Source organism: Cryptotermes secundus, unplaced genomic scaffold (assembly GCF_002891405.2).
Source record: "Cryptotermes secundus unplaced genomic scaffold, Csec_1.0 scaffold271, whole genome shotgun sequence".
NCBI classification, from domain to species: domain Eukaryota; kingdom Metazoa; phylum Arthropoda; class Insecta; order Blattodea; family Kalotermitidae; genus Cryptotermes; species Cryptotermes secundus.
This window is the reverse complement of record NW_019731219.1, coordinates 666052-684477: the sequence shown is the minus strand read 5'-3', so window position 1 is coordinate 684477 and position 18426 is coordinate 666052. Positions and strand designations below refer to the sequence as shown.

General features: G+C 38.8%; 1 protein-coding gene across 11 annotated transcripts; it reads right to left on the bottom strand.

The window, feature by feature from the left end:
* Positions 1-8061: 8061 nt before the first annotated feature.
* On the bottom strand, positions 8062-18169 carry LOC111866437 (U11/U12 small nuclear ribonucleoprotein 35 kDa protein). 11 transcript variants are annotated; one of them, XR_004513215.1, is made up of 6 exons: positions 18071-18137; positions 15097-15314; positions 13460-13673; positions 12297-12429; positions 10695-10835; positions 8062-8466 (listed from the first exon to the last, which is right to left on the bottom strand). XR_004513215.1 is itself a non-coding variant. In XM_033752255.1 (5 exons), coding segments are annotated over exons 1-4 (561 nt in total). In that variant the 5' UTR covers positions 18152-18169; the 3' UTR covers positions 8062-8466; positions 12297-12301. The 11 variants fall into 11 exon arrangements, 9 of the variants coding, with proteins under 9 accessions (XP_033608146.1, XP_023711165.1, XP_023711174.1 ...); XR_004513216.1 differs by having other exon boundaries at positions 10695-10830; XM_033752255.1 differs by lacking the exons at positions 10695-10835; positions 18071-18137 and adding an exon at positions 18151-18169.
* Between the last annotated feature and the right edge of the window lie 257 nt (positions 18170-18426).

Genomic DNA, 18426 nt, shown 5'->3' with positions numbered 1-18426 from the left:
TAGTAAACTGTCATGAACTAAATTCAGTAGCATATGCTTGCAAACACGGAATAAGACTGCAGTATTTTGAAGAAGGGATGGCCTACCTTATATTAAAATTATCCGATGAAGATGCGAGATATTGTTTTTAACATTTCCTGCAGGGGTACAGATTACACTGAAAAGATCTGAATCACATAACCCGCTCAATGGAATAGTCTTACACCGTCGCCCTACTTGAGTCGATCAAATGCTCTAGATATTTTCCGCTTTTCACGAAGTATGAAACTTCGTTATCATTATCGTTATCGTTATTTTTCATTAGCAGACACTTTTAACAAAATGAGGAGCCTTCATAACTTCTACTGTTTGCCAAGTATAATTAGAATGATCATGTCAAGGAGGACGAGATTGGCAGGGAATGTAGCATGAATGGGGCCGATAAGGAACGCATGTAAGATATTGGTGGGAAAGCCAGAAGGAAAGAACCACTAGAAAGACCAAGACATATATGTGGGTGGATAATATTAAAATGGATCAGAGATATAGAATGAGGTGGTATACTGGATTGATCTGGCTCAGGATACGGACCAGTGGAGGGTTCTTGTGAACATGGTAATGAAGTTCAGGTTCCATAAATTGCTGGGATGTTCTTGAGTAGCTGTACATTTGGCAGCTTCTCAAGAAGGGCTCAACTCCATATAGTTGGATATTTTCAACAATCCTTGAAAGCCCAGTGCACTGTGTAACACTCTATAACATGCCAGTTTTTTCAGCGAAGGGTATATCTTATATTGAATGGCAGACAAACTCCAGTCACCCCATAACCACTCAAACCCGTGCTGGGTCTACCGTGTCCCCACTGTGTTCTAACCATGCAGAATCAATGGTCACAGATCCATATGCAGCCAAGATGGGTCCCAACATAATGTCTTACTGTCTTGGGCTGCTAGCAACTGGATATCCTAGCCCTCTGTTATTTGGCAGGGACATAAAAGTTCCCACCATGGGTTCCAGCTGGACCTGTAACAGAGCCAAGTAGAAAAGGAATCTTCTGCTGGACTGATATTTTTTCTTCTTGATGGGCAGGCTATTCAACTCTATCAAGGGACTTCATTCAGTCTTACCAGTCTTACCCTCATGGGTCTCACATGAAAACACCTATGAGCCTACAGCTAATTCCTCTTCATAGTAGGGATAAAGAACTGAGCTCTCTGGTGCAGAAGGAAATTTTCTCTTGGATTACTGATGGCAGGGAATATACATCCATTCATTGTCATTCACTAACAAGGGCAGCTGAGCCCCACCTTTCCCCATAACTAAGCTCAACTGAGGCTACAGCTCCTTACAGAACAGCCTCATCTACTGGCTTGTTTCTTGGCTAACCTGTGCAATTCCTTTTTTTTTTTTTTTGATAGTCAGGTTATGCACCCCTACCAAGAGGCCTCTTGCAGTCTTGTTGCCTGCATAATTTTATTATATAGTCATACATGTAAGGCAAGTGGAAAGCCATGTGCATTTTGAAAACCACTATGTTCTTTGGAAAATTATCAGTGGTGTGGAGAACCCTGTTTTGCAGGTGGTGCAATTTCATTAGATGGGTATCTGCCACAAATTCTTATGCAGGACAAGCATAAGTCATCATATATCTAATGAGAGCTTTGTGGAGGGTTATTTTAATGTTAGAGCTTAACTGTTCACTACTGTATAGGGAATATATTCTAATAAATGTTCTGAAGGCCTTGGCTTCGATCATTTCTATGTGTGGTCTCCACGTAATTTTCTTATCTTAGATTACACCGAGATATTTGACACTTTTTACAATTGGAATGTTCCATCCATTCAATGTAAGAAGAGACTCAGGTGGTCTAATTTGATGAGAGAAATAGATTGTCTGAGTCTTGTCTTCATTATTTTAATGTTCCTTAACTCACACCACACCGAGTACAGGCCACACTGGAGTTTTCTGAGAACACAGCACTCCTTGTGTTCTGTCACATAGAGACAGGTGTCACCAGCAGAAAGACCTAGATTAATATTGATTGTCTGGGGGTATCATTTATATACAAGTTGTAGACTGTGGGGGGCAGGACAGAACCTTGTGGTAACCCTGCTTGCATTTCACATGGCATAGACATGCCTTCTTTTTCTTCCTGAGATGTCCACTGGTTCCACTTCTTATATTGTTCAAGTTATCCCCATTTATTTGCCTTGGATCCTGTAACCACTGCAATTTGGCTTGTTTCCTTTTATCTAGGAGTTTTGAAAATCCATCATTACACCAAGACTTATGATTCTTTAATTCACAATTGACTACTCTCTCTTTGGCTGAAATTTTGATATTCTCTCTAACAGTTTCCCAAACTCTATTAACCTTTAATGTCTGAAATGCAACAATCGGGCATTCAAACTCCGCTAGTGGAAGTGCGTGCATACGCCTCTAGTATAAGCGCATGCAGTCATAAATATTTACTTTTAAATGTAGTAATTACCACACAGACTTGAGTAAAACCATAAGAGGAATTAAAATGATCCCTAAGTGAACAACAGCAAAAAATAATATACGTATGAGTTATGCCCAAACTCATTCATGAGCCAGTATTTTTATTGCAGATTCTGCAGATTAATGTGTTCAAAATATATATTAAATTCGATGTACATACCTTTTTTGTTGTTATCTGCTTGATGTATATATAGGCTGAAATGAAACTACGGTATTCGATTTCACTACAAACGCAGAGAAAACAGATCACACTCTGTATCTCAGCCACAATGCAACTGTCTTTTCACGACCCTAGAACGAGCAATAATCTCTTGCAGCTATAACGGAAGGTCTTAGTACTGAAGAAGGGACCCCTCTAGCTTTCTTTTGAATAGCCATTCTTTCACTCTTCTGTCCATCAGTCAAAAGATTCGAAAATCCGAACAGTGTAAGCAGTGCTAGCAGAAAATCAAATGATTTTATTGCTTCCATCTGTTTTATGACACCAGGAACTGCTAAAATTTGTCAAGTGTTAGAAACAGAAATGAATTTATAATGCAGAACAACTCTGTGAAGAACTGGGAAACCATTTTTGCAGTACACATCAAAATTAAAAGAAGAAAACTGAAAATAGAGTATAACTCTTTGTACACGTATAAAAATTTTCAAATCTTCCGTTATAATATGCGACACTATGTACTTTGCTGATACAAACAAAGTTAATTCCATCCACTTATCATAAAAAGTGAGTTAGATACAGCATTTTTAAACACAATGCTTAAAACCGTTTAAGCGCCCTAACAGGAATGGACATTTAAATGCAGAGTAGCAACAGGCATTTAAACACGCACCAGTCGGCATTTAAATAAACTCCGGCCAACTCAAGCTTACCACCATTTCAGAAGTCTGGCGTTTAAAGGTTAATATCCCCATTACCATCCAAGTATTCCATAGATGTCAACCCATATGAGATTTAAACCTGATACTGTTCTTTACCCTCTACCTCGTTTAATTTCTTGAGAGTGAATGTTTTGTGTTCTGTCAAAGACAACAGTGTGGGGCTCCTTCATCTTTGCAGAAGCTACTGTCACTGGTAAGACACACCTAAACATCCTGAAACAATCCTTGGTGTGGTCCCAGTTAAAGGAAGATTTCCCAAAGCTACTACATTCCCAACAGGTTGGGGCTCCACCTTGTCTTCATATGGCTTTGAGGGAATTCTTTGATGAAAACCAGCCACAGGCTTGGATAGGCTGAGGAGGACCCATTCCTTGCATCCTAGATCCCTGGAACTTACTCCATATAAGGGTATTTAGAAGTGACAGTCCAGGAAAAGCTGCGCAGTGGATGGGCAGGTCCATTCGTGAAAGTTGAGGGGTGTTGTGATTAGTCATTCATTTGTTTTTAGTGTGAGCAGACTTCTCAAGTTCAGTTAAAAGCATTATTCCTTGTACAGTCAAGTTAAAAAGTTTTGAATCTTGGAGTCATATTTGAGTGAATTATTCTCTATTTACGGTATTAACATTTTATTTTATTGTTTATTTATATTTGTACATTTTTCTATCTCCTTTAACATGCCACCTACACGAAGTAAATTGAGTGGAAAAGTGTTGCATTCACAATCAAGAGAAAGTGTTAGTAATGTATATAAGTATATGAAAGAGGCTGGACCACAGTTACAGTGAAGAACAATGGAGTGGAAGTACCAAAGGCAACAGGTGTATCGGAAAGTAGTGTCAGAAGAATAATAACAGAAACAAAAAATATAGAATCTGGGGCTTCCACTTTCTTTTTGACACCCCATAAAGAAAGACCCAGGAAATCTCCACAAGGAGACGAGGAAGGACAGTCATGTGGAGATGATATCTATGCAGACACTGGCGGTGTTGCCCCTTTAGAATAGACCTGTGTAATATGTAAATAAACTCTTCATGTATATAACAGTGAAAAATGTATAATAGTGTATAGTGCATAACAGTCTGCCATTTGGCACTTAAAACTTAACATCGGATGTGTGAACATCATTGAGACTAAACTGCCAACACTATGCAACACAATGAGGTAAGAAATTATTTCTTTTTGAGAACGTCTGTACTGCATTCCCCTCCACACTTGTCAGCATGCTGGAGCTCTCCCTGCCACTACCAATACTTCTCCTACTCTGCGTCGGAGGACTGTCACTTCTAAATACCTGGGCTATATCTATGGTGATACGTGAAAGCTCAGGTATACCAACCTCTGATGGCACAGTCCTTCTGACCAAATTCCACAAGCCATACCCAAAGTCAGTCACAGTTACAGCAAGTATGGAAAGAATTAGAATTATCAGACATCTCTAGATGAACTTCATGAGTTTACATGCTATTTTCAAGTTGTTTCAGTGTGTCTGTAACCATTTAGAAAATACACAAATCTCTAAGCACTCAACAGCTTATAATAGCCCTGTACTAGTATATAACCCAAAACAAATTCATCATGAATGTGGATGCAATGAAGTAGCAGATTTAGTTCACCCACTTTTAATTTCTAATTTTAAATATTTGATGAAAGTTGCGCAAGACAATAATGTTCTTAAATTCTTCCATGATTCCACACTCAAGACTGGTATCGCATTCTCCAACCCCCCCCCCCCCATAAGTTGCTGAAACCAAACTGCTTCTTTGAACGGGATGAAATGCTGTGACAGTAGTGTTTAACGGGAAAGGAAGACAACTAACTTATAAATGAAGACCAATGTATTATTTAAATCCTCTTTCCATGTTTCCTGATCATGCAACTTCTCTGCTAAACTTACTTTCATGTTATTCAATGTTAACTGTCATATTATTTCATTTTCCTTTGTCATATTTACAGCTATTTGTATTTTTTCTTTAAACACTTCCTACACAGACTGCTAAACCAGCATTTTTACTGACAGAAAATGTGATAACTTCAGTATGGTAAACCCATGTTAATTTGACAATAGACATAACCTTGTACATGAAACTGTCAATCCTCATCCAAGAAGATATCACAGTACTGTAACAATTATCATGTTCTGGAACAGGTACTGTCTCACTGTCAGTAGCCAGTTAAGATCCTGATGTCAGCTTGTTTTTGTCCACTACTACTTCACTGTACATCACTGCAGTGTCCTTGTTCTGAAATAGCTTGTGGGTCATAGCACTTCATACAGATGCTCTATGCCTCTTTTAAGCTCAGAATCAAATGTCTTCTTCTTGCCTTGCGATTATGATTTTGTCAAGTCACATACCCCTAAGTCTCTGGAAGTCTCCAGAATGGTGGTCACAAACCTTCCCTTGAAGAAGAGGCATGTGTACACTGGCATGTGACCCACTCTCTCACTCAGTTCCCACAACAGCACTTTACATGCTCTTTAATATGTATAATTACACATTCATTTAATATTATAACTAAAGGAAACAATCAAGTCCCTTGAGTACTAAAAGTATGAATTCAAACTAAATGCAGAGTAAATAGTTTGTGTTGTTCTGTCCTTTTTGGATAGCTGTACATCCTACAACTCTTTCAAAAGTATGGGAAAATGGTCCAACAAGAGCAGGTTCACATAAGACGAGTGGGTATAATAAAGGCCAAAAATCATATACCTTGAAACTTCAAATACAAACAAATGAAGCTGCAAGAATGAGAGGTCAGTTTGTTCATGCAGTTGAGACAAAAGACCAATAGTTTTTTCTTAATGGTTAATAGTCAAGTGTAAGATGTAAAGTCAACATACAAATATTAAAAAAATAAAGACTACAGAACATATTTACTATGCACGAAACCTAACGTAACTGTGCTACACTGCTGCAACATTGAGAGGAGTGAAAAGTTACAGCCACTTGCCTGACCAAGAAACTGATGCTAATACATTCATCACAGTCAATTTGAAAATTTACAGCAAAAACTACCTTCAATCCTGACAAAGAATTCTGTCTGACAGCTCAAAGCTTTTAGTTTTATGGTTCAACAATAAAGGTCTCCACATAACAGCAATGTGAAGTGTCACCTACAGTCAGGCTCTGCATTTACTATGCCTTAATCTTTAAGAGCCGAGTGACGCCATATGGCGTCATTAAAATAAAGTCAAGGGGACGAACGACACCATATGTCGTCGCGCAGTCCACGCGTGCGGCCGGCTTTTTAAAATCTAATTTTAAGTTATAAATTCTTGTTCTACTTACATGATTTTTGGACACCAGCTTTATAAGTTGTCTGTCTTCCCACCTGCGTCATCTAACGGAATGTTGCCTTCGTGTGGAATTCTTGGAATCAGCCGGAAATGCAGAGTCCGACGTCACACTTCATGCACTTTGTCCAGACGGTTCTTCGTTTCCCACGCGAAAAGCACACACAACACCTAAATTGCGAAGTAGAGGAAGTCAGCCAGTGATGTGGTTTGGCCTCCTCTAATTGAGATATCTCTAATGAAACGGCAGGGGTTTGACCCCTGGTCCGTTGAGGTCGAGATGGACCCCTTCCAGCATGTTCCACACAAGAGCGAGATGAAATTCTCTGTGTGACAACAGGATGTAACTGTTCAGATCCAGGAGATGGAAAAATAGTTTATTTGTCCATTTCCAGGTTCGACGACAGATGCTATAACTGTTTGCCACAGTTTGCCCACAGCTCCACCTGAATAATTATTCACACTCCTCTTGCCATGCTGGTGTGGTGGTCCCAAGGTTGCCAACCAAGATGATGGTTCTTCGTCGAAATCAATTTCCGATTCACTTTCCTCAACGCCACTCTCAGAATTGTCTTTACAACAATCTGATTCGGAGTCATTTATGAGCTGAAATATGTCGCAGTCTTCCAAACGAGACCACGCAATGGTTTGTTGCTTTACAACTTCGCAGAATGCTAACCTTGAGTGTTCTGATGCGGTGGGCTGTTATACGGACGCTAACCTTGAGAGTTCTTATACAGTAGCCTACCAGGTCAGAACAGAACACTCGTTGTGTAGCTATAAGCGATAATATAAACAATCAGGGTTCTTATAAACGGATACGCGCCCACATCTCTGCATACCGAAAGAACGTACTTGAATAAACATTGATAGAGGCTAGCCTAAATCAGGGGTAGCTAAGATTTCGCTGTGTTGCCACATCAGCCGCATTCATACTTGCAAGAACTGTATGAATTCTTGTAGACAGACGACAAATTGGGGTATATTTCAGTTGGAATCAGTCTATAAATTTTTACATATTTTATAAAGTCTGTAAATTACAATATCGGATTCTATATTCTTTCTAGAAACAAGCAGCATTTATTTGGTTCGTTTATCATAAAAATTGTAGAAATCACAGCAATTTTAGTAAATGATTACAATTTTTATTACTTTATAATCAAGGGCATTTAAATTAAATCAGTCCCGCAGCCATTACCGGAATTTAAAGGGCCGTCTCTTAAAGGTTAATCTGTATTTTCTCTTTCTGTCAATGAATGTCCCTCCTTATTCATACTGTTCTCATGTTGAAACATGAGTCGAGGATCAAGGAGAGGTCTTGTTCTGTTCTAAGAACAGACTGCCACATACATGAATGATACATAGTCAAAGTTTACTAAATAATATTTATGTCACTGATATCACTCTATACTAGAATTTGAATACCTTAATTTTTTATTCTGCATGTCAGTGCAACATTTTCCTTACATATGCAAACATCTTACAATTTATAAACTAGAATTTATGAAATTTCTGTGCCTCTTGAAACCATTTGGAGGAGAAACGGGCATTTAAATGGCACTGGCCATACAAAGTATTAAGAATTACAGACCTCTCATTCATGGCTTTACATGACAATCTCTGCATTCTCCCATATGTTTGAGGCACGGCAGTACAGATAGATCATGGCTGTATTTCATGACTTATTTTCCTCTGTACAGTGAAAGCTTCCACAAATATTCATCTTCATGATGAATAATAATATGTTGTCTCTCTACAGCTCAGATGAAACATGTCAAAGGCATTTCTTGCTTTTTATAGCTGTTCTTCTTTACTACAAGACAGAAAACAATACAGATAAGGTAATTATAAACTGTGAGAAACAATGGACACATAGATAACAAAACGCTTGTTAAAAATCATCAATTTCAACTAAATAATAGTGGATATGACTTCTAACTGTTCCATGAATATGGCATGCAAGGAAATATGTAACATGTGAGAAATACAGTCTAGATTCGATGACAAATACAGTATGCACCAAAAATTACAGTACTGAAATGAAAAGACGTCCTGTTGATACCACTGTCTATTCATGTGAAGGCCCCTTGCATGACAGAACCTTCTCAAATCCTGTAGAAATAGTCTGATCACCATGTCCCTGTAGTGTTTTTGGGTGACAGTAAGAGTATTGCCTTCCTCATCCTCAATGAAATAGGGGCCTAATATACCATGTGCTGAGACGGCACACCATATCGTCACACGTGTACTATGAAGCAATTTCTGGACAATAACATCTGGCCCCTCAAAACCAAGGAAGCAAGTTGTCTGGTGACCACTTCCGTATGAGGTGAAATAATACTCAACCATGAATACTCTTTCCCTCCTTCGACAGACCCATTTCCAACAACTGCACAACACAACTTCCTTTTCACTACTGGGAACACGTGCGGCTGGAGCTATGCCACGTCGACAAACACATGTGTATTTGAGATGCGGGAGTTTCAGTACTGCATATTTTGGTGCACACTGTACTTGGTGACACATTATATTTCTCCCAATCCCTTAAAAACTGGGGAGCTACAACACCAAATCAAAATTAATACTGGGACATGACACATGAAAGGCAGAATACTGGAGCCAGAAGATACGTCTGTTACTAAGCAATGGCTCGATAAACACACATCCATAGAAATGGATATGTTAAGCAACAACAGAGAACTGTTGGAAGCAGTGTTATCTATGTGGCCCATGTCAAGGCTATATAGCAAGCACCATCAAAGAATCTAGACTGTCGGGAACTGCTTCCAAACAACTAGTGAAAGCATAGCAAACTGAGAAAACTTAGCGTGTGCAGTAGTGATCTGTTAGCCAGTAATGAAATGAGTTGTAGTTGAGGGAAATACATGCCAGCTGTCATCCAGTGAGGATATAATCACCAAAGCAGAAGAACCTCCATGGTTACCAGCTGTAATGTGGCAATGCCTAGTGAAGACTCAGAGAATAATGACCAGTGATGACATAACAGACAGAGACTGAGCGTATGCTACAGTGATTTGTCAAGTGTGTAGATTAGTCAGTGTTACAGTTAACTGTAATTATGAGTTGTGAGTCCAGTAAATCCAATTATAATCAATTCAAACACCACGTCTAGTTAGTTAGTTATTGGAGAGGGTGGGTTTCCCCATGCACTTAGACCTGTATTGGTCCATTGTGCTTCCCTCTATGATTTCTACCAGTCTCTATATCCTACCGGTACTGGTGCTTACCATCAGTCCCACTCAGCCAGCAAGACCGGCTCTACTAGCTGAGAGGTATCTATAATGCTTCCCCCATCTACCAGAGGTATTAGAGACTGCTGTTGGGCGGGAAACGTCTGTAATTTGGCTCAGTGACCTCCTTTGGAGATATGAGGTTCTTTTACGTGCCGTAAAGCTACGACATGGGACCCACGGCTTAAAGTCCCTCCCGGAGGACTTGTTCCCCGAATTTTTCTGCCCTTAAAAATTCGACGGCCTCTGCCGGGTATTTGAACCCGCGTACTACGAGTCATGAGGTGGGAACGTTACCTCTAGACTACGGAGGCCGCTTACCACGTCTAGTTACTAACAGTCAGAAGTGGGATAAATTGAATTGGTTCAACTGTTGGAAACTGCAGTAGATCGTTATATCATCATACTAAAAGAATGGAGTAACAGAATGCCTGATGGCCATTCAAGATGATATGGAAAACAACCAAGAAAGGTTAGAGGCCAAGATGGACTCCCACCAAAAGGAAATGAAGCTGGTCAAGAAAAGATAGGAGCCGAAAATAAGGCCTGCCTAGAAGTGATGGAGACCTGTCTAGAGAGACTGCCATGAACAAGTGAGAGGCGAAATTAAGATTGGCCTGGAAGAAATGAGGGCCACTGAGTTGGAGGCAAATCAAGAAAAGAGAACAGTAATGAAGATGGGCCCAGAAGAAATTAGAACCACAGAGTTGGAGGCAAATCAAGAAAATATAGATGCCACAGCAGAGCACTATGAAGGGGTACCACACACAGAAGCCATGCACACACTTACCACCCCAAAGGTCTGGGCTTCTGATGTCCTCCATGGAATCCCTAACAAACGACATACTCGTATGAGGAGACCAGAGATCCTTAAGTCCCTGCAAGAGCTAGCCACCACTGTTGAACAGCTGACCCATGTGTCCTTCCTGCACTACCAGAGAACCACAGTTGTAAGGAAGCAGACATGATGTTTGATGATGGAATAAGAGGGTGAGGCATAAAACAGCATCTACTTCTGTGAAGCAAGAGAAATATCGCTGGACATCGTAAAGCTAGCAGTCAGGTCCCACATCAGGCTTCAGAAAACGAGTGACAGAGCACTGTGGCAGAGCTGGCCCCCTCCAAAGCAAAAGAAGGGACTACCAACAGCATACATGCCAGCACTGTAGGAGCACTGGCCGCTTCTGAAGGTTCTGCTTCCAGTGAGCCAAAGTGATGATCCCAGCTTGATGCTGAGGTGCAATTTATGAGGACAGTCACAGATGTCACAGGCACGTCCCCTCAGAAAATAAGAATTGGCGACATGATGGAATAGTCTAATAAGAGAAAACATCCACTGTGCAGTAATAACTTGATAAACACATATCTGTGGCAAAGGATTAATAACTTGATAAACACATATCTGTGGCAAAGGATATGTGCACAACAATATAAGAGATTGCTGGGAATGATGTGTTCTACACAGCCTGTGTTGAAGTTTTATAACTAGATCCTTCAAGGATGCAGTTGAGGAACTGCAAACCAGCTGTCATTCAGTGAGAAGGCAAGCATCGAAGCAGAAGAACATCACTGATTAACAGCTATAACCTAGCGATACTCAGTGAAGTCATTAACTGAGCAGTGACCAATGAAGACAACAAAAACATTGTGTGTACTACAGTGATTCATTAAGGGTGTATATTAGTGACAGTGTTGTAATTACTTCTAGTTATGAGTTATAAAAATCCAATTATCAGTCAAAACCCCGCGTCCAATCACCAATATATAAAAGTATGGACATTCAGTCACTCATATGGACTATACCACATGATCCCTTGATGGACATTGACAAAGAAATGTCCCTTGATTAAATTTCAACCAACACAGAAAATGCATATAAATCTGAACGTGATATGGCAACACGTTATGAATATTTGCACCTTTGTACTCCACCATGTGATTCTGTAATAAGAAACAAGATGAAAATTCCTCTTGATGAAATTCTGATGACACATAATATTCTTAGAAAATATAATAGAAGTGACAACTTGGTATAAATACTTGTGCCTATAGGCTCCATCATGCGATTTTATGGTTAACACTGAAATGATAATGACCCTTGATGAAAGTGTAATTTTAGCAGAAAATATGACCAAAATTCCCCATACCGTCTTGTTATAATGCAATTCATATTAATTGTATTTTTCGCAAAAATTAACCATCAGTCAAAATTGTATCAAGGGTAAAGATACAGTATTTAATTTCTTGTCAAAAAGTAGAGACATCATAATTATGTGGAGGTATAAATAATGTGAGTAAATATGGAGTCACCAAGCTGTTTTGCTCTGCATAAAGAATGCCCAAAAAATTACAAATTAGCTTTCCCACCCTTAATATGTCTGGTCAGACATACTTCACTTAATCCTTGTTTTTCTGGTCACGCATTTTATTTTTTGATACAGGAACAGGCAGAGGCTTTCTGAAAGGCCGATCTCTTCCACCAAAACGCAGCTGTCCTGATTCTTTCTTACCACCAAATCCACCTCCTGAAATATTAACACTCATTTTAAAAGATATACACTTTCTTCTATTGTCTAAGAGTTTGCTTTATGTGGCTTTGCAACACCAAGTTCAATTTTTAGTTTACCATGATTACCATGCTGTCTATGCATGTGTTTCTCCATATCAGCTTCTGAGCCAGTTGACAGTTTTCACAAAACTTGGTATGAATATTGTGCCACTGGAGGTCACCCAATATTTCTGTAATTTCCTACAATGAGCAGGACAGACCCATGAAGTTATGATGGGGAGCAATATTAGCAGTTTGTAATGACGCTTCAAATGATGTATGGTGATAGATTTAAAAAAAAAATGCAACCTTTCAAGGTATTTTTATAGAATGAAAAATAACAACATGGCAATCATGTAAAAATTTTCTTTACCTTAAGTTTGATGGTGATATCTAATGAATTATCAGAATTAGGCATGTGAAATCTGGAATGCCGAAACATCACAAATAATGACTAAGGCCAAGGAAATATTCATATGCAGGATTTGAGGTTCTCATAGTGGTGGTCATGAAATATCAGTTTTCAGATACATTTTTATCATTGCTATGTCAAAGTAGGGAAGAACTGGTAGATGGACGCTCAAGAATTTGAAACACATACTTTAAGTATACTACAGTAAATTATAAGGTAAATGAAGGTAAGTTCTCCCCATGCTTAATCAATTAAGCACCATAACATGAATATGTATAAAGGTGTAGAATGGAATGGAGGTATAGCTCCACCATTCTTGACCTCAGCACTAGACAGAAATGAATGGTCAGCTTCATACTCCAGCCACTTTACCCCTGGGGAAAATGACCCACACCCCCAAACCCACTGGATAAGAGGCTGGGTGTGGATAAGAGGCTGGGTGGGCCCAAGAACCAATCTGGATGCTGTGGAGAAGAAAAAATCTCTTGCTCCTGCCAAAAATCAAACCCTGGCTGTCCAGCTCACAGCCTATTGCTATAATAACTGAGCTATCCCGACTGACACAGTAAATTACAAAAGGTGAAAGTGACAATACCTAATCGTCGAGGTTTCCATCCAGAAAGTTTCCTCTCACATTCAAAATCAACAAAAATCCTCCTTCCATCAATTATTAAATTATTTGCATACTGGTAAGCTTGGTTTGCTGCATCTTTCTTTTCATACTGAATAAATGCATAACCTTTAGAAGAACCAGTCACTATGTCTCTAACAAGCCGAAATCTTCGGATACGACCATACTTGGAAAACTCCTACAAGAGATTGTAAATTAATATAATTGAACTGTATAATTCCCTTGGAACATGTTCATAAAATTAGTCAAAAATATATAAAGACACAAGCTTCTATGGTGATAACCAGGGCCCGGATTTTGATGACCTGAAAATATTTAAAAAATTACCTATAAAATGACCGAAAAAATCCAGAAAAATTACCTAAAATATGACACAAAAATGATATGCAGGGCCTGGATTTTGATGACCTGAAAATATTAAAAAAAAATGACCGAAAAAATCCAGAGAAATGACCTAAAGGAGAAAAGAAAGACCACTTCGCTTCCATGTTATTCACATTTCAGAAAATATATTAAGAAAAATTCCCTAAAATGGCCAAAAATGACAAGAAATACCCTTAAAAATCCAAAAATTTACCAAAAAATTACCCCAAAAATGACCTTAAACCTAAAAATGACAAAAAATTACCTATAAAATTTACTACATCTCTGTAACCAGCAGCTCATATCCGAGATTTATATTTTAAGAGCATCGCATAAGATACAAGGAAAAAGAGATGACATGTCATCAAAATCTGGGCCCTGGTGATAACATACACAAAAATTAGATGTGAGTCTTCTATCTGCCAGTATGTGGTGTCGCTTCATTTAACAGTTTCCTTGTTTGTTACGGGTTAATTGCAGGCATTATATAGCAATGAACTGGAATTTATATTATGAATGTTGTGACATGATGGCTGAAAACCAGAGGTGTTTAACAACAAGAAGTGGCCACAGTTAAGCAACTGTGCAATAAACACATTTCTACTGCATCAATAACAAGGAACAACAAAGAATTGTTGAAAGGGGTGTTTTCTATGTGGTTCATGCCAAGGCTATATAATGAGAACCAACAGCCAATAATATATGTAAGGTAGACATGAGATGCTTGTAAATACAAGTGCACAAGGAAGAATTTTCAGTAACATATTATATGTGCAATACACACACTTGACAAAGTCAAAGCCTAGGCATTAAGACACAAATCCATCCTCTCATCAGAGAGGATGTTACACAAGGACTACGAATGCAAGGGTTCAGTTGAGGGGGGAACCCCTGGCTGTGATCCTAAAGGGGCTTGGCGCCTAGACAACTGATTGGCGGTAAACTGCCAGTTGTAAAGAAACTCTGACCCTGACTTTGGCTTAGAATCAGTGGTTCCCAGTCTTGAGTCTTGAGTTGCAGACGCTACCTAGAAACAACCAGTGAACAAACAGAATACTTCATGTGCACCATAGCTGTAGATATCTACAGAGTGTAAATCAGTGAGAAAGTTCATAGTTATTTGTATTTATGATTTACAAGTGTTCAACAAATCCAATTTCAATCCAAACCCCTGTCTAGTCACTAATACATGACAATGCAAATGTTTTACATAAAACTAGTTGTTAAAATATATTTACATGCATGATGGTGTCTTCTTTTGTTTGTCTATAAAGCCTGGCAACAAAAATTGTACATTCTGACTTCCCTTTGATATTCTTATCTGGTATATACTCTGAATTTAATGCTCGTATAATTGCTTTGTCATGTGGATCAGGATCCGTACCATCTATACTTCCTACTTTCAGTGGATCATAAACTTGGGCATAAGGTGTCCAATTCATTCTCAAAAAATACACTGGAAACAAAAAGAAACACTACATGGTATCACTTTTAACTGAAGGTAAATAAAAATCTAAATACCTTCATCATGCATCACAGTTTGTATACAATGAAATATAAATCAATTTCTTTGCACACAGTCACAAATACCCATAAAAGTAAGTAAAGTAAAGCTATCCCTGTAACAGGCTGTGAAGGCCCATAGGGTTATGAGATGTTGATGGTCCCACATTATCTAGACCAGGCATGTCAAACTCAACTTGTACAGAGGGCCACCTCAGCCCTATAAATAATAGTCCAGGGCCACACTTCAAAATGGAAATATATATTAGATTTTGACATAAGGAAATTTAATTCTATTTATTATTTAGGAATAATTTCAATGTAATTAGTTAAAATCACATATCTTACAGTTTTAATAAGCAAGAGAATGCCATTTTTAACAAGTATCAAACAGCTTTTCAATATGTAAAAAGAGAGGTTACACAAGAAATTATGTTAGAAATAGCAACCTGCAGCCTGCTAATTTATGTCTGCGTGAGACTTATTGTCTTCTGGTCTGTTGGAAAATTGTCTTTACAAATAATATTTCTACTAAAATTTTAATATTGATTTTAATATCAATTAGCTCTAAAAGTTGAGGGGCCGCATGTTTGACACGGCTGATCTAGACAATTGGCTCAAAGATGGCGGTTTAGTTGTCAGCCTTACGTGCCGACCACCCTTTACTCCCCAGGAAAATTATTTAATGAATTCCTGGTACTCATTTCTGTTAGAGGCTGAGTCAACCCCAGAGCCATAGTGCGCCTGGAAGGATTAGGCCAATTGAAAAAAATCCAATGACCTCATCAGTACTTGAACCCGCAACCTTCCAGCTTGTAACATAGTGCCTCAACCAACTACGCTACCACGTGCCCCTTATCATCTTTCAGCTACTATTATAAAGCAAGCTAGTGACAGAAAAAACTAAGTTTATGTTGCAGGGCAAAATCATAACATAAAGATAAGAAACAGATGTTTCAAAAATGTGGCACAGTTCAGATATTTGGGAATGATGATAACAAATGAAAACCTGATTGAGGAGGAAATTAAGAGGGGACTGAACTTGGGTAATGGTTGCTACCATTCAGTCCAGAACCTTTTGTCTTCTTGTGTGCCATCCAAAAAACGTAAAAATTAGAATATACAAAACTATAATTTTGCCTAAGGTTCTGTGTGGGTGTGAAATTTGGTCTCTGACATTAAGGGAGGAACATAGACTGAGCGTGTTAGAGAACGGAGTTTCGAGGAGAATATTTGGACCAAAGAGAGATGAGATGACAGGAGGTAGGAGAAACCTACATAATGAGGAGCTTCATAATGTGTACTCTTCTCCAAGTATAATTACAATGATCATGTCAAGAAGGATGATGTGGGCAGGGCATGCAGCACGAATGGGGGAGACGAGGAATGCGTATAGGATATTGGTAGGAAAGTCAGAAGCAAAGAGCCCATTGGAAAGCGCAAGGTGTAGGTGGGTGGACAATATTAAAATGGATCTTAGAGAGATAGGATGAGATAGTATGGATTGGATTGATCTGGCTCAGGATAGGGACCAGTGAAGGGCTCTTGTGAACATGATAATGAACATGTGGGTTCCATAAAATGCTGGGAAATTCTTGAGTAGCTGCAGAATTGGTGGCTCCCCCAGAAGGGCTCAGTTCCATGAGTAAGTAAGTGAATTATGAACCGACTGATTGTAATCCAAAGCCCCTGCTACAGTATTAACATTCAATCAGTCATGTTACTTCATGTGTTAAAATGTCATGCAAAGTTTACAAATTGATATAACTTCATGTACATCCACATGAGAACTCAGGATATTCTGGCATTAGTTTCATGATGTTCCAGTTCCAAACAGGAAAAGTACTATTCATAAAATTGTAAGCACATTTCTGCCATGATGTTTCCATACATACAGAAAACAAGAAAATCAAAATGGCATGTGCCGAATGAAAGTAAATCAGTGCTGGGCTTCATCATTCCACACGAGAATCCCTTAGACACCTTGCATTCACACTGTGGTTAAAGTTTCATTTTTCAAGCTTAAAGTTGGTTGTATTTCCAGGCAGGGACTTCAACATACAAGCGTGAACACTGTACAGAGGTGCGAAGATTATGTGCAGTGATCTAGGTTAGTTGTTTCTAATTTACTTTCCTATGAGCCTCTTTACTACACTGAGAATAAAAACACTGAGGCCAGGAGATTGTCTCTTCCGCTATACCGGCAGAATGATTTGTGTCAGCTTCTAAAATAATCTGTATATATTACCTCTTGTTGGTCCAAATTGATATGTATTGCAAAATACATTAAAATTTTCACAATTCTATCTTACGACTCAGACTACAGGCCAAGTAAACATGCTGGTATATCTTCTGACACAATGTACACTACTCTATAACTACAACGTTATCACTATTTGGAGGCTTAAATTCTAACACTTAACTGACTGGGAAATTTCTTTCATGGATGTTTTAAAAGTCAGAATGGTATACCCTTTAAAAAACTTATATATACAGAATACTACAACTGCGAACTTCGACTGCACGTTAAAATACGTCACACACACACACACACACACACCGTCTACAACGGTCTACAACAGCCCATAACCTCCCTTAACCCCTAAATCCTGGATCCTGACCGATCCTTACGATCCTGACGATCCTAACACCATACAAGTCATACAATTCGATACAAGAATCACTGTCGATCACTGATCACTATCATACCCATCATTACCAATCACGCCACTCAACCCATTCAACACTCAATGAAGAAACCCATGGATCAATAAAGCATGGATACCTACTAGCCCAGTAGAGTGTAATACTCCTTGCTGTACACGTTAGAAAATACGAAGATGTCAGTGAAGACGAGATCAAACTAAAAGTACATGGTTGGGTTAGTACTTTGTGATTGGTTCAGAAAATGTGAGAGGACTGGTTAAAATTACCAACTAACGACTCTTTCATGAATAACAGGAATTATTTGCGTGTACTCAGGTCAAGTAATTCACAACCTTCACAACAGATGTGTGTAGATGCTACTAGAACATATTTCCCCTCCCCTTATGGCAGTTGCCAGG